Source organism: Pagrus major, chromosome 7 (genome assembly GCF_040436345.1).
Source record: "Pagrus major chromosome 7, Pma_NU_1.0".
In the NCBI taxonomy this organism is placed as follows: domain Eukaryota; kingdom Metazoa; phylum Chordata; class Actinopteri; order Spariformes; family Sparidae; genus Pagrus; species Pagrus major.
The window spans coordinates 8,962,522-8,977,683 of NC_133221.1; the positions used below are offsets into that span (position 1 = coordinate 8,962,522).

The 15,162-nt window shown below is 43.9% G+C and overlaps 1 protein-coding gene across 6 annotated transcripts in view; it reads right to left on the reverse strand.

Annotated features, from left to right (window-relative positions):
- LOC140999591 (ankyrin repeat and SAM domain-containing protein 1A) overlaps positions 1–15,162 on the reverse strand; it is a 71,535-nt gene that overhangs the window by 19,252 nt on the left and 37,121 nt on the right. For all 6 annotated transcript variants that reach the window (XM_073470072.1, XM_073470071.1, XM_073470073.1 and 3 more), the window contains 2 exons: positions 13,879–14,375; positions 2,650–2,719 (listed from right to left, as the gene is read on the reverse strand). In XM_073470072.1, coding sequence (XP_073326173.1) covers positions 2,650–2,719; positions 13,879–14,375 — 567 coding nt within the window. The remainder of the gene's footprint in view (positions 1–2,649; positions 2,720–13,878; positions 14,376–15,162) is intronic.

A 15,162-nucleotide genomic window follows, 5' to 3' on the forward strand; every position in this document is an offset into this window, starting at 1 on the left:
CAAACAGACTCATCCCTGATTCACAACTCACAGATCCATCCTACTCAGCATATAATACAGCACGTACAATCCAGACAGGAATCTGCTTTGAGAACATGCAAGTGCTTGACAGACAGAAACCTGCGACGTGAGCTGAGATTGATTGCAGAAAGAAGCTGCACTGACGGCTGTCAGCAGCCTGAGCCAGGGGGAGGCTAACCTGTGCAAGGACAGATGACTGCCTCTGCTCCTGTGAACATCCTGGTATGTTTTAACTCACTTTTGAAGCTCAAAACACATATTTTCTACAGTGGGGAATCAGTTATTACACCTTTAACTCATAATCCGATGAGAGCATCTCACACACAGGTAGACGTCAACAGAGTAAATAATTTTTCCTGCTCATAGGAAAGAGTTGCATATCAGCTAGACACATGAAGAAAGCTGGCGATTTACAGCAACATCATAACATGAAATTAATGGGCAAAATGCACATTTTAAAAGCATCTTCATCCCCTTGTTAAAGCTCTCATCATCTATTCATCCTGTTTCCTGTTGATTTCCACGTCATACATCCCTTTTGGTCACTCCAGACGTTTGAAATATAATCAAGGCAAAAGACAAATCCAGTCCAGGGTCCAATCAGATACTTCAAAGAGCACTTAAGTATTAGCTGGCCCACAGGATGGACTCCTCTGCAGACAAGAGAGTGTTAAAAATGTCGCTCCTCAGTCTGTGAGATGCTTCCAGCAGCAGCAGCCACTGCTAAAATCCTGTAGTCCTGTCATCCACTCCAGGCTGAGGAGCGGACCACCTAATCCTACAGATGCCGAGGTGGCGTCCTTCTATTGTCCTGGCCGTTCACAGATCTGCTGCCTGCAATTCCTCTCTCCTCCCTTTACTCATTCTCTCTCTCTCCCCTCCCTCCCTCCTTCCCTCCCTCCCTCTCTCTCCTCTCTGAAACACTGCAGGTGGCTGCTCTTTGTCAGCGCGAGCTGCTGTTTCAGCTACATACATCCCACCCCTCATTTACTTGAAAGTTTCTGCAGCTTCTGAATTTCAGTCTTTTCATTTCTCACAGCTTTTTTCACCCTCCTCCGCCGCGTGCATTTCACTCTGATGAAGTCGATCAGCGGAGAGGAGAAAAGTACAAGACACCGCAGGCACAGAGCCAATCAGCTGGAGACATCACTGTTCTCCAGTCATCACTAAGAAGAGGCAAACACTGGACTGAATCAGAGATGGGGGGGAGTGACGTGATGCAGCCTCTCATATCTCCAGCGAGTCCTTTGATGGCCTCTTGACAGCAGCCTAGTTGAGACGGAGCTGTGGGCATGACGGCTGTGAAACTGAGGCTCATTTTCACAGAGGAGTGGATTCAGACTTAGAGCATGTGATGGGGCGCTAACTACTTCACTGCAGTGGTCTCAGCTTTCCTCGAGTCTACAAAGCAAAATGAGCTCATCCCCTGACATGCGTGCTGGTTAATATTTAAACAGCTCACTCCAGTGCAGGGCATAACAAACAAGGGGTGGGGGTAAAATAAGACGACGGACAAGTTTGTGCAAAGGCACACTGTAGTGGATTTACTGCATTGCTCAAAGATATTAAAGTGTAAACTGGAGGTGAATGTTGAATAATGTGAAAGCTGAAGGGAAGGAGTCGATTGTTCGGGTCTGCTGCTACAGTCCCAGAGCATCATCCATCAACCCCGATGACAGGCGTTTGAAAAGAATAACAGGAGAGCAGGTACAGAATCCTGAACACAAAGACATTATGTTACAGAGCGAGAAGCTAGATCCAATAACGGGTCTCTAAGGTTGAATTCTCCATTTCTCTCTTGTCACAACGCTGTGTTTATGCTCTGGTTAGGTTGAGGCAAAAAACCCCAACTTTGTTAGGTTTAGGAAAGCATTGTGGTTTTTGCTAGGGTAAACTTTATTCTGGGGACCAAAGTACAATTGTCAGGACAATACCAGCAATTAGTACCACCAAAAACATGCTTCGTTCAGCAAATTTTTTTGGCGAACCAAATAAAATCTTTTGCGTCTCTGGGAGTGACTGCTGTAGGATGATTGTCTTACCTTTTCTCTGCAACTTCTCATGTCGGCTCTATTAAAACAGACCGACTGTCTACTTGTTTGTACCCAGTATTCTGTTGTTAACTGAATCGCAATTTGTTTTCTGTCGCTGCCTTCACTGACCGTGTTGCCTAGGCACCTGTTTGATTTCCCTTGAGGGCACCGATACGGATCAATTAACTTAAAGGAAGATTACAAGCAGGTACGGCGTACAATACAAAGCATGAGGTATGGGTCTACCACAGGTCCCTGTAGCCATAAACCCCTCTGCACTCTATACCTAAAAAGGCGAGGCTTTGAGGAAACGCAGGCCAATAATTATGTTGTAAATCTGCCCACTGAAATCTCTGCCTACAGCCAAATGTGTAATTTAGTGTTTTTACATAAAAACCTGGAGATAAATAATGCAACGGTGGTAACATTTATTACAGATGTGAGAAAAATCAGCACTAAGTGTAAAAGAAAAACGGCCGAGTTCACCCTTTTCCCTTCACACTTTTCATCCATAAATAATTTACATTTGATATAAGACTCAATTTCTAATCAAAATCTAACAGCATTAAAAAAGGCGGTGATGATGGCACTCTACCTGGAGTAGCGTATTGCTGATCCCTGGAAAAATCGATTCCAGCGCCGATCAGCGTCATGATCTTCTCGATCTGCGGACGGGAACAGAAGAGACAGATAAGAACATGGAGGGGCCGTCGCGGTCGAGCCTCCACCAGAAATGACCCCCATGCCTTAAAAACAATAAACCACTGAATGTTACAGTCACCCTGCAAAAGCAAATGAGCATTAAGGGCACCTTCAGCGAGAGGACGGTCAGTTGTTTCACAGTGCTTTTATAAGAAGAAGCATAAATAAAACATTTTAAGGCCATCTTAAGCAACTGCACCGTGGCTGATTGCCTTCACATCTCATTTACGGCACCGGCATTGCAGACATTTCTATTGTCTTTTAACTGCAGGTAGCAGCGTCTCATCTCATTTACAGAGACGTCCTCATCTCACTCCTGATGTAAATGATCACAAAGAAAGAAAAGCTTTGTCGAGGCAATCAGGCTAACAGAAAAAGATAGAGAAAAGGTGTCAGATGATTCATGCTTTTCATGTGTTTATGAAGCAGGTTAAACTATGTGTCATGTTTGCTCCCATGATAATTACCTACTGTGTCAAAGCAACAGAGGCACTAAATACAGAGCACAGGAAGAGTTAAAGAAGCCCAGACTCCCATGTTCTCGTGCAGTAATGTCATGCATCTCTACAGAAAGCATGTGAACGTTACGAGTGTTGTCATTTACATGCGGACATACACAATCAGACGGCTATCTTCTCTTTCAAATGCATTCATAAGGCTGCTGAGCTGCAATACCACACCTATCACATCACAGAAATGTGGCTCCCCCTTTCAACACATCCAGTATGCACAGACATTGGGGGAATAAAGGTATAGGCTGACAGTGCTGAGATACTGTCACTCCAACTCTAGCTATCTGTATTGTGCCTTGCTGGAAATATTTTATCTGAAAGTGATTGTCTCACCACTGGCTACAGAGTCCTGGCTGATGCTCTAAAAGCCTCCAGACAGGTTATGTGTCCCCATTAGTGTAATAATTTAAAGGCAATAAAGTGCCATCAGGAGACCATCAATTCTGCACGTGATTATTCAGTATTTAGAGGAGAAATGTCAGTCAGAGGAACAGAGGACTGGAATCTACCTTTGAAAAATGACGCTGCTTTCAGACTGGATAGTTAATAGTAGATTAAAGCTTCTAGACTTACTTAGAAAGAAGAAATGAATAATCACTGAGATTATATCATTCCAAAAAGGTTCACGAAACCTGAAAGGATCCCGTCTACCTCTACAAAGAATGCCCCAGGAGAGGACAGAGCCAAACACCCCCCCCAAAAAAAGGACCAAGAGGTATTTATTTATATGAAGGTGGACGTCTTACGCTGTCAACGGAATTAGATCTTCGTTGTACTGTGGTGGAAGAAGTCGTCGGTGTCTGCTAAGAGAAAGTTCAGGGTTTTTGTTTTGCCTTCTTTTTGTGCACCTGTCTACACATTGACAGGATTTTAGATCCCTCACCCTGTTAAATGTAACTTCAACATTTCATAAAGTCCCAAAGTTATCTTTTAAAACATCTTTTCTAGTAAGGAAAGGAGGAGAGTAGAGGTGTGAGACACAGAGCAGAGGAGGATCACAGTATTCTAGTTATCCATCTGTCCAGTGCTATCTCTCCATACTGTTGATCACAGTACTGCATATTGACCAGATGGTAGACAACCTCCATCATTCAGCACCACCTGTTCACTACATCAGTCATTAAACATGAATGAATTGGCAGAATTTCTCCTACCTGAGCAAGGAGCCAGATGAGTCAGCAAAAATATGTGTCTACTGTTTGTATTAGAGTGTCTCTGCATGTGTCAGGTTTTTGTTTTTGGTACTTTTAGAGAAGACGAAACAATGAAGATGCAGATAATCACACAACGTTATTTTAGAGTTCTCCAATAGCAAGACATTTTCTTGGTACCAAAACCAGGCAGATGTTGGATAAACAACTGGACGACAGGGGAGGCCTGGCTCAACGTCTGAAGAATAATGGGTGATGCCGAGTTGGTGGTGTCTTAATTTGGGAGTGGGTTTAGGAGATTACCAGGTTTTGCCACTTGGGGACAGTGTAAACAAGTTATGAGCACAAGATCATCACCTTTTAAGTTGAACAGTTGCTTATTTTCACATCCAACAGTTACGGAGCAACATTATCATTCGTTTGGAGTCGTGTTTCAGGCCACCTGATGAATGTCGGTTTAATATTTTCTCTCTTTTAGCTCTGTTTTGGTCTGTTTTGGTATCTTTCGCTGCAAAAAGCTCCACTATGCTCACTATGTCCGTTTGCCCTTTGGTCCAAGACTTGATTACAAAGCAGGAATTATACAGTAGTTGTCACTGAATTCAGCTTCCTGCTGTAGAAGAAAATGTCAAGTGAAAACAGTAAATTTACAGAGTTGACAGCTAAAAAATGATCTCAAACTCATTCCCACGACTGGTCCTGTTCCAGTGTCAAACTGTTTTCACTTGATCATTCGATTCCGCTATTTTAAATCGATTATAGCCACTTTAAAAATGAATAGTGAGACATTTTTCTGAAGTTACTGCAAAGAAATCGCTGACATATTTCCGGCAAATTGCAAAGTAAAAACTCAAACTGCGTCCTCAATGGCTTCTTAAAGTGTGCTCAGCCAGGCATCTCTTTTCTGTTTTGAATTCATTACAAAGTCTCAACACGATGCGTTTCTGTTGCTCTCGTAATAACCTGAATTATTAGGCCTCACCAGGACAAAGCCAATTACAAAGCCGCTGATGAACACTGGTATTAATCAGGGGTCCAATATGTGTACTCATACACCGATGGAGCTGCTGGAGCTCCTGTGATAATGAGGACCGGGACAGTGCTCTCGTCGCATAAAGAGGCCTAAGTCCGTACTACAGGGAGGATAATGCTCCTGTCAGTGCAGAGCAGAAGGGAGCTGTGATCTCGCTATGACATGCAATTCAACTGGTGAGTTATATCTTTAGCTCGCAGGAGACGAGACATGCGTATGTACTTTAACGCTGAAGCAGAGGTTCATCTGCAACAACCTCAGGGTACCTTTCTGAACGTGTCGAGCCACAGTGAATAAGAGGAGATAAACACACTCATGCTGCAGGTAAGGTCACCGTACCAAACTTTCTAATTCATGGACGCAAGAACAAAAGCACCATGGCGGCATTCAGTCTTGGTGTATCGGCGTCACTTGTCCAGTATAATGGAAAAGGGAACAGGAGCTGGTCCGAGGAGATTTAGAAGCAGCTACCGTGAAAGGCAGGTGTGATATAGTGTTGGGACTGGGTAAATATATCCTTATCAGGGGATACAGCCCAGTGATTTCCTCAAGGTAAAACACATTCATAACAAGAGAAAGCCTCCGAATTTCATGGTCGCGGACTAAGAAGCTCGATGCCATGAGAATTAATAGAGGAGAGAGGGAGAGGAATGTGTTTTTGTGCAGGCAGGATCGAATCAATACGAGAGACCTGAAATGGAGAGGCATCCATTGTGAGATTGACTCGCTATGAGCAACGCGATACAATGAGGAGGGTCAGAAGTCAGCGGCGAGGTGGAGGGTCAACAGCTGAAGTGCTGGCAGCGGGGAGAGATGGTCAGAATGAGATTAAAGACACATGAACCCATTTATCAAGCTTCTCACAGCAGGACCGCTGCTCCAGGACAACCAAGCAGAAGAACTTGACAGCTATTTTACTGCGATTTTGAAGACACGAAGTAAGCCATGGGAATCTCGAACAAAAGCTAAGAATGGGTGGTGGGGGAGCTGAAGGACGCCTGGCAGGGCTTGTTCAGGGTGAAAACAAAAGGCTGCAGCAGAGAGAGTGTGCCCAGACCACCGGCCTCAAATTGGCGTGCTGGCACCAAAACAAAGGTTGGATGAAAACTATGAACAACTCAATGGCATCAAGGGGAACACAAGTGCAGCACCGTCTAGAGCAGGTGCCAACACCTCAATGCCACAGTGGGACAAAGCACTGTCAGCACTCCGATCAAAACATCCTCCTGAAATAGCCCAATGTCATGCCTGTGTTGTCCCTCCACACAACTTTAAAACTCTGCAAACTCATCCCCAAAGGATGTGGAAATATATATATATCCCTTCTAGTAAGTTCAAACAGGTTGAGATCCTTTGTAGAACTTGAACAGAAAAGAAAAATGACATCCCTTCCCTCCAATGACCAGACTAGAGGAACAAACCAAGTAGTGGCTGCATGTCTCAGCCCCCTGTGGCTCTCCTGTGTTTTCCCCCTGGTGAGGATTAGAGAATAGATTTTGTGGCTGCACCGGGCCGTGACACACACACCCACAGTTTGGTTTGATCTCAGCAGGTCTAAAAAACACCAGACTTCGCCGTGACAAACAGCGATGCCACTTTTCTCCTCAAAGAAAATAAAAAAAGCCAACGCCAACTCCAAAATGAGTTCATGAACAAGGCAATAGAGGAAGGCGAAAAAAAGAAAAAGAACAAAGACATGCTGCGTGAATGTAAAATGCCACAGAGGATTAACTTTTTAGAGAATGCAGTCAAAAGTAGAAGGACAATGTGGAGGGAGAGGCTTAAAGCTTTTCCCCGTTCCATTGTGCTGTATTTAGCCAATAATGCTATCAGCGCATACCAATCGAACAGGCTTTACAAGACATATAATATCCAAAGAAATGCCGGAGAGCGTCAATTATTTCCCCATTCAATTCATTCATGGCAGGTAGACAAGATTAATGAGCCTCCGGTGGAGGTGCTGCCTGAAAGGGAATCAATACTCACAAAAGCTGGTTTCATAGTGGCTACTTGATCTGTGGAGTGCGACTCGAAAATGAAGTTAAGAGTGAAATGGGGGCTGAGGATGGCGGCCCTCTCCTTCCTGTCTACAGCCTTCTGTCTCCCTTTCTCTCCTCCCATCTGTGGAGCTCAGTTTGCTAGCCCACACAATGTGCCCCCTGGATTGTCATCTTCAGTCTGATCCCAAGGACCACGACCAACCCCGCATTAGCATGCGCTTTACACACCAGCACACACCCAGCACAAAACACACACACACACACACACACACACACACACACACACACACACACACACACACACACACACACACTCGGAGCTCCTTAAATGGAGGGATGCATAGGCCAAAACCTCATGCAAGTCAAATCTCCTTGTCTTGAAACCAGTGTATGCAAGGGTGTGTGTAGCTCATGTGATAAAAAGGAGGAGGAGGAGGAGGAGAGGGGGTGAAGGAGTAACAGATAGAGAAAGAAAAGGAGGGTTTGAGAATATTTAGCAAGCCAGATTTTAAAGAAGAAAAAGATGTTTTTTTGAAAGGGCTGTGTGTGTGTGTGCGTAAGGGGGCGGGTTCGGTAATGTCCTGGGACCCCTCGTCCAAATGCTGTCACACAGCTCAGTAGAGTATTCCGGGGCAGCCAGTCGTGACCGGCAAGATGGCCGATGCTACAGAAAACACTGTAGAAGGAGCAACACAAGGAGAAGGCAGAGGGAGCGAACAGAGACGGGTGTTTTTCATTTTTCAGAGGGCACTCCCGACATCATTAAAGAGAGTGCAGGCTGGGTTACACCCAATCAAACTTTAACTACTTTCCGCCGCACACTCCCTCTTCATTTGCTATGCACTTTACATCGGGCGGTGTGAATATTTCCATTTCAAGCGAGCGCAGGCTTATTCCCTGAAAGGAAGAGGAGAAGAAAGATTCAAGGATCTTTTCCCTTTTTGCTTTGGGCACAGCACTCCCGGGCATCTATTCAAGCGAGAAGAAGTAGTCTTTCCGAGTTCATTAACATTAACTATGGCAGCGAAATTGGACAAAAGAAATCACCCTTCAAAAAAGTAACACAGGCTTCAAGAATCCAACCGAGGCTTATTATTAACATCTCAACTGATTCAGAAATACCTGAGAAATAGTCAACTAATGCTAAATCGTGTAATCATTGCAATTAGAAAAGCAAGTCTGAGATGCCAAGAATGAGGTCTATCCGCTTGGCTGACTGGGAGCATGACGAGGAGCCTGTACATGCATGAGATCCGTCGATGTAGAGTTCGTGGTTTGCAGGCTCCTCTGGGAGGGAGAATCGCAATTTATTCTGTCCTGACAACCGGAGCGAATTCACACATTTTCAAGGTCAAAAGCATTGTTAGTAATATCCTGAAACAACCCAATTTTGTGGCTGACAGACCGGAGAGTAAATAAAAATGACCTCCCACGAGATGAATGAATAATTAAGGATGAATTGTGATGCACTTTGCCAGTAGCCTACTTTAGGAGTTCAAAGAAGAACTTAAATCTGGCCCGTTCACTCGGTAACACACATTTGTATACAGTGAATGAGGCCATTGCCTGAAGAGTATCTCGCTTTCACTGATAAGGTCTCTTCTTCTGTTCAAGGCCAATAATACAGCCTGTTCTCTCGCCACATGGGAGGCCACATGCTTGTGCAAGAGGACAGCGATACCTTCTGTTTTGCCCTTTTTTTCTTTTACAACAAGATCAGTTCTCGAGTCTACTCAGTTCATCTGTACAGAATCCCCAGGAGGAGACAACAGAAGAGCTACAGGATTATTACAGCTTGCTGAGGGCATCGGGGAAGTGCAGCAATCTCCAATAACCGAGTAATGTCATGCCTTCCTTGATCCTGTTACGCTCTCAGAGGCCACATCCTTCAGATACAGTCAGAGGAGGTGAGGTGTTCGTTAACTGGATAATTAGACTGTACAGCGTCCTGCCTGCGACCACGACATCTGAAAGGGGAATTTAGAAGATTCGAGAAGACAAAATGTTCCCTTTCGTTGACCTCATCACCCACACCCTTCTGCAGAGGGACGACAATGTTTCAGGAGCAGTGTCATAACTTTCCTCTATGTCTCTATTCTATTATTAAGTTAAAACCATTGAAATTCTTACATTTAATTAAAGCAATAAATAAAGAATAACAATAAGACCACCTGTTGAGATTTGTAATTATTTGTGACCAATAAATCATGCAGGTCAATATCAGCTTATTACAGATATATAAGTTGGTGGTTACAGAAATGTCCAACTAGGTTTGAGTTAATTAAGTGTCACCATTCCTTAGTTTGTCCAGCAGAGAGCACTGACATATTAGTATTTTAACAGTAAAAGGACAAGCTTAGTCTGTAACTGGGTCACAAGTCTTTTAAAAAACAAAGCTAAGGGATCCTTATCAAGATTTTTCATCAGAGCCCAACTGATATTTTTTTGGTATTAGGGAGTAAAAAATTCTGATATCACTTTATCAGCCGACATTTTTTCCACTGATCCCTCAAATGTGGCTATCAAACACTTGTGACAAATACTCTGTATGTACTGGTAGGTACTATATGGAGTTTGGCTTCCCTTGCCTCTCAGGGCTTCCGTAGTACTGATATCCCAAGGGCTCTTAATTGACTGACTTTCTGCACAATGTACTGACATGCTAAGAATATTTAAAATAATAAATAATTAGGGATCCTACATATCGAAAGAGCATTTCCAGCTCACAAAAACAAAACAGCATAAGCAGACATTCAGATTATTATATTATTTTCACTAGAAACATCTTCTATGACGGTCCAACTTCCTAACAAGTCCAACAATGATATTGCTTACACTATAATAGAGGTCAGAGTTATTTACCATGGAACTGCAGACAGAGCGGCAGTAACTTCTAGAGTCACACACTTCCTTCAATTTTCAGTGAGTGTCCCCTTGGCAGACTTTGACAAAACTATAAACTGAAGTTATGTTGTTGATGTTTGCTCTCGTCTGGCAGAGCTGAAGCAGATCGAGGCGGGAACCTTTGTAGTTCTCACAGCTATAAAACACCACAAACAAGGTAGCGCCGACTGTACACAAGAAAGAATGAGTCACGCTGCCAATGTGTTTCGCTTTGCCTTCAGGCCAGAAAAGTGTTTTGAACTTTGACGAGCTCCTGTAAGAGGCCTTGTGTACTGGCTGCTCCCCCTCCACCTGAGCGTTGACAGGAGTATTTTCCAGACAGGACAAACATCGGGCCAATTTGCTGTCATGCATAAATGCCCCTCAAAGACATTCTCCCCGACTACAGCCTCGTATGGCTGTTATCGTCCTCCGTCGGTGAGCACAGGACTGCGGCAACAACAACACAACAGCTGGCACAGTTTATGGCTGCTCGTAAGTGAAATAAATAATAAAGTCGCACTTTTGCAGAAGAGATGAGTAAATGAGCTCGTTAGAGAAAAGATCCAGCAACAATGTCTGGTGAGGAGGTCATAGACATGTCACTGCGATGAGAAATGCTGCAACAACAATGCATAATTTAGGTTTGTTGTGTCAACCCGATCACAGTTCAGACTGGGGAAAAAATACAGTCACAAAAGCCCTGCCCTGCTCTGCCAGCCTCCTCATACCAGAGAGAGGTTAGCGAGGTGAACGCATAAGTGGAGGACTCCGACCACCTGCATGCAAGATATCGACCTCAAAGCTTCTATTAGCTCAGCTCACCGCGGCTTGTCTGATGGGGTCATGTAAAGGAACACTGGGCAGCAATATGATCTCCTCGCCCTGGAGAGGGGAGCATTAGCGGTGCTATCTGAGGCCATGATTTGCTCCATCTGGCTTCATAAATGCAACGTGCGAATCGTCTCTCGTGGACTCGGCTGCACTAAGTTACAGCGGTGGAGGAAAGTTGTGATGTCTTAAACAGCAGAGACGGAGCAAAAATATTAACAATGCAAGGGAGAATGGCCGAGACGCTAGTGGATCTTTTTTTCCCCTCAAAAACTATGTACAGACTTCGCTCCAAATCTGTGAGCTCAGTAACAGCTGTTTTATCGAATACGGGACTGGTTTGACATGTTGACTTTATGTACAGTCTATGGGTCAATCCAAGGTTCTGTGAGTCCATTGTATGAAGCAGGCTTGGGGTAAGTAAACTTATTTCATCTTAGCAACCCATAAAAATCTGTTTCAAATTTGGGGCGAGAGACAAGCAATCCACTTAATTTTCATTTTGTAAGCGCAAGTCAACTATCCTTTAACCAGCTCAGTGCTACATCACATGTTGCATTGCTCTGATTTGTTGTAAGTCTATATTTAATTGAATTTGCGGGCATTCTGGTCTGCACCTGCTGATAATGTCTTTTGGAAATAGAAAATAATTTGCATTTTGCTCAGCTAGGTTAGTACAAACTCAGAAATACTCTCCAATTCATTAGCTTTGTCATGACTTTCATTACTTATTATGTTGCTGTGTTTGGGCCGTGTCTCTGCATCAGCCTTTGGACAGTGGGTTGTAGCCCCCCCCATCCCATCCCAGAACAACTTTGAGTGATGTGTTTACAGGCCTCAAACGACAAATCCTCCTCAGTCTGTCTTTAACTGAGAAGCTTGGAGGATATCATTAATCTTAGTAGCAATAAGAGGATTGTTGTGGGAAAATGGTGAGAGAGCAGAAAGAGGAAACTATGTTAATTGGCTTGTATGACTGTATACCTCTGTTAACTCATTATCATATACTGTATGCTCTAATCTCACAGTCCATAAATATTAATATAATGTTTGGAAAATGTGCTGACTAACTGTCTACACAAACTACAAAAAAGGGGATTTTTGAGAAAACTTTTTTCCTCTCAGAATAACCTTGTTCAGTGGTGTGTTTTCTGTGTTCTGTCTGTATGATGGGTTGTCTCCACAGAGACTCAGGTTGGTCTCTGAAGCCTTTGCCAGAGACGGAGACAACAGCTGAAGTGAGACAGATCTGCAGCCTGTATGTTCTCTCTGAATCTCAATTTTCAAATCTCTGTCTCTTGTCTTATTCCCTGAGCCTCTCAGCTGTTTCATCCCCATCGTCTTGTCTCCTCTAATCTCTTCGCTCTCGCTGTGGCTCGACTCAGCTCTTTATCTGCATCCCAGACAAAGCATTAACGTGCTGAATGGAGGGGTATATTTAGTCATGAATATCCAACATGATAACAAACACAACGGAGGATTGAGAAAATAAAGATAATCCCATTCCAAGTAAAACTTTATGTCTTTGGTAGAACGAAGGCAGCAAAATTAAAATTATGACAAAGTGAACTAAAATCCTTCATTATTTACGTGTAAAAACACCTTTTTTTTAAACCACCCAGATCACTGTGTTTGCTGATGATTTATGTCTAAAACAAGGCAGTGCTCAAATTGCACAGCGCCTCCGTCAGGTGACCAGGTGGGCTTTAAGTTGACAGAGTTGTTTACAGTCGATACTGAGGTTTCCATTCAATCGGTTTTGTAGATGTAGACAAATGCGTTGTGGTTTCATCACAAGTACAACATGGCTTAGGCCTAACAAGAGGACACAAGAGGAATCCTAGACAATATGCTCATACAGCTGTATTTGTATACATGCTCTAAATCTACTGTTGAAACAAGACAGAGTGGAACATGTGTTGCAAGTCAAAATTCTTCTTCTCCTCTGTGTTAACTGGCGGATCACTAACTGACTTTAAAGATGCATATCGCCACTTACTGTATCTGAGTGTGTAGATGCTGCACTTGTTAAGTGGGTTAAAGCATTTGGTTGCATATTATCGGTTCTCTTTATCAGCTAGAATTTTACAAAAGCGATAAATAGCCGATAATATTGTACTACTACTTAATTAAATTTGTGTAGACCGATAAAAAGTATTTTCCTTGTCTTCCTGATATGAGCATGCGCTAAAAACATTGCAAAAGTCTGCCTGAAACACAATGAACACCATTTAACACCATGCATTCACATTCTGCATGTGAACATTTGACCTATCAGACAGAACCCTGGATACTTGGGCCGTGCAGGCACAGCCTTTGACCTATACTCATATAGTCATTGCAACACTGAATAATTTTACCACACGTTGCATATTTTCTTCATATCTTGCAGGCCTAGTTTCAATATATTTTAACATACAGTATGTTTTGTAACTTGTACTTTATTTTGTATGTTATGTTCCTATATGTGTAAAGTTCTTAAGTTTTTTAGGATTTTTTTTATCCCATTATTCTTCCATATTCTGCTGAAACATCTTGCAGTTGATCTATTAAAGAAATTATTGGATTTTAATGTATTGAACACCTACGAAAACCTTTACATTAGTCATTATTGACCTGTCGTCCACAGTATTACTTTGTTCAGTGCAAGCAACGGCTAAAGCGTCAAAAAGAAAACACATCATCTTAAATAAGGTGAGAGCAAACACTAACCTCGTCCCATTCTGAGGTGAAAGATGGAGACTTCTCAAGCCTCTTCTTGCCAGTGCTACAGTTAGAAACAGACTCGCTACGGTTTCCCAGTCCTCCCTCCTCCTCACTAGGAGGCGACACGAGCAAGTCAGAGTCCGACTTGGAGAGGCTGCGTGCCAGCTTTAGGTCCCCGGGAGGCCTCATCCTAACACCAGACACTGCCCCGGCCCCCAAGTCCCTGGGCTCCTTGTTCACAGTTGCGTAAATTGCTTTTGGATCACAGTCTGTCAGGATGGCAGCCATGCTGGGACGGCTAGGTGGCGGTGCTGCTGCTGCAACTTCCTGCTTTACTTTGGTTTTGGGCTTTCTTGATTCTGGCTGGCCCTGGCTGGATGGCTGAACACCTGGAAGCCTGAAGGGCTCCTCGCGGCAGTCGAAGACCGGGGAGGATCCGTGCAGGAGGCCGGTGAACTGCTCTGGGACACCTGCTCCTTGATCCTGACTGAGCTGGGAGTTATCTAGAGAAAGAGAAAAAGAATGGGCAAAGTCAGCATAGAAAAAAGTAGTTTGTGAGCGCAGGAAAGTGGACTTCTAACTGAGGGGCCGATCCTTAGAGCAGGGCTAATAAGAAGCCGCCCACACGAGCCCAGAAACAGATCTGTAATTGTTTCCTACCAGGGGTGACGGAGAGAAAAAGAGGGAGAGCAGAGAAGGAGCGAGGAGAAGGCGTTTGTTGGCTGGAGTAATAACAGAATTCCAAACGCAGCTTGCAGCAGTCTGACGTCTATCTGCTGCATGTAATTTGTAACAGGGAGTCGGAGCTCGTCATCCTTGTGAGCAGCTTCAGCTCACAGGCCCGCTTTCCCAAAATGACACAACACACAAGAGTTTCCTCAAGATACCGAATAAACTTCCATACAAACACACAACAGAAAAATAAACAACAAGACTCACATACTGCCAAGAGGAGGGAAACTTACATCGGCTGCCTTCTCCAATGAAAACAACTCCTTAATGAGACGGACTGGCAAGAGCAATTAAAAACAATTAGATTTTCCTCCTCCCACTCCCTGAGGAATTACTGCCACCTAAGCCTCTTTTCTGCAATCAAATCAGCCACGGGATGACGACGCCTGGTCCTGCAGTTCCTCCGTTCGGTCGTGATGCGTGTTGTTGTCTGCCGTGTGACCAGCAGCACTCTGTGTTTTCTGGCTTCTAATTCTAGACCCTAATGGTGGCTCAGGAATGGAAATTTGAATCACCCTATCCTCCAGCAGCCAGACTCCTGATAATTAGCCGTGTGAC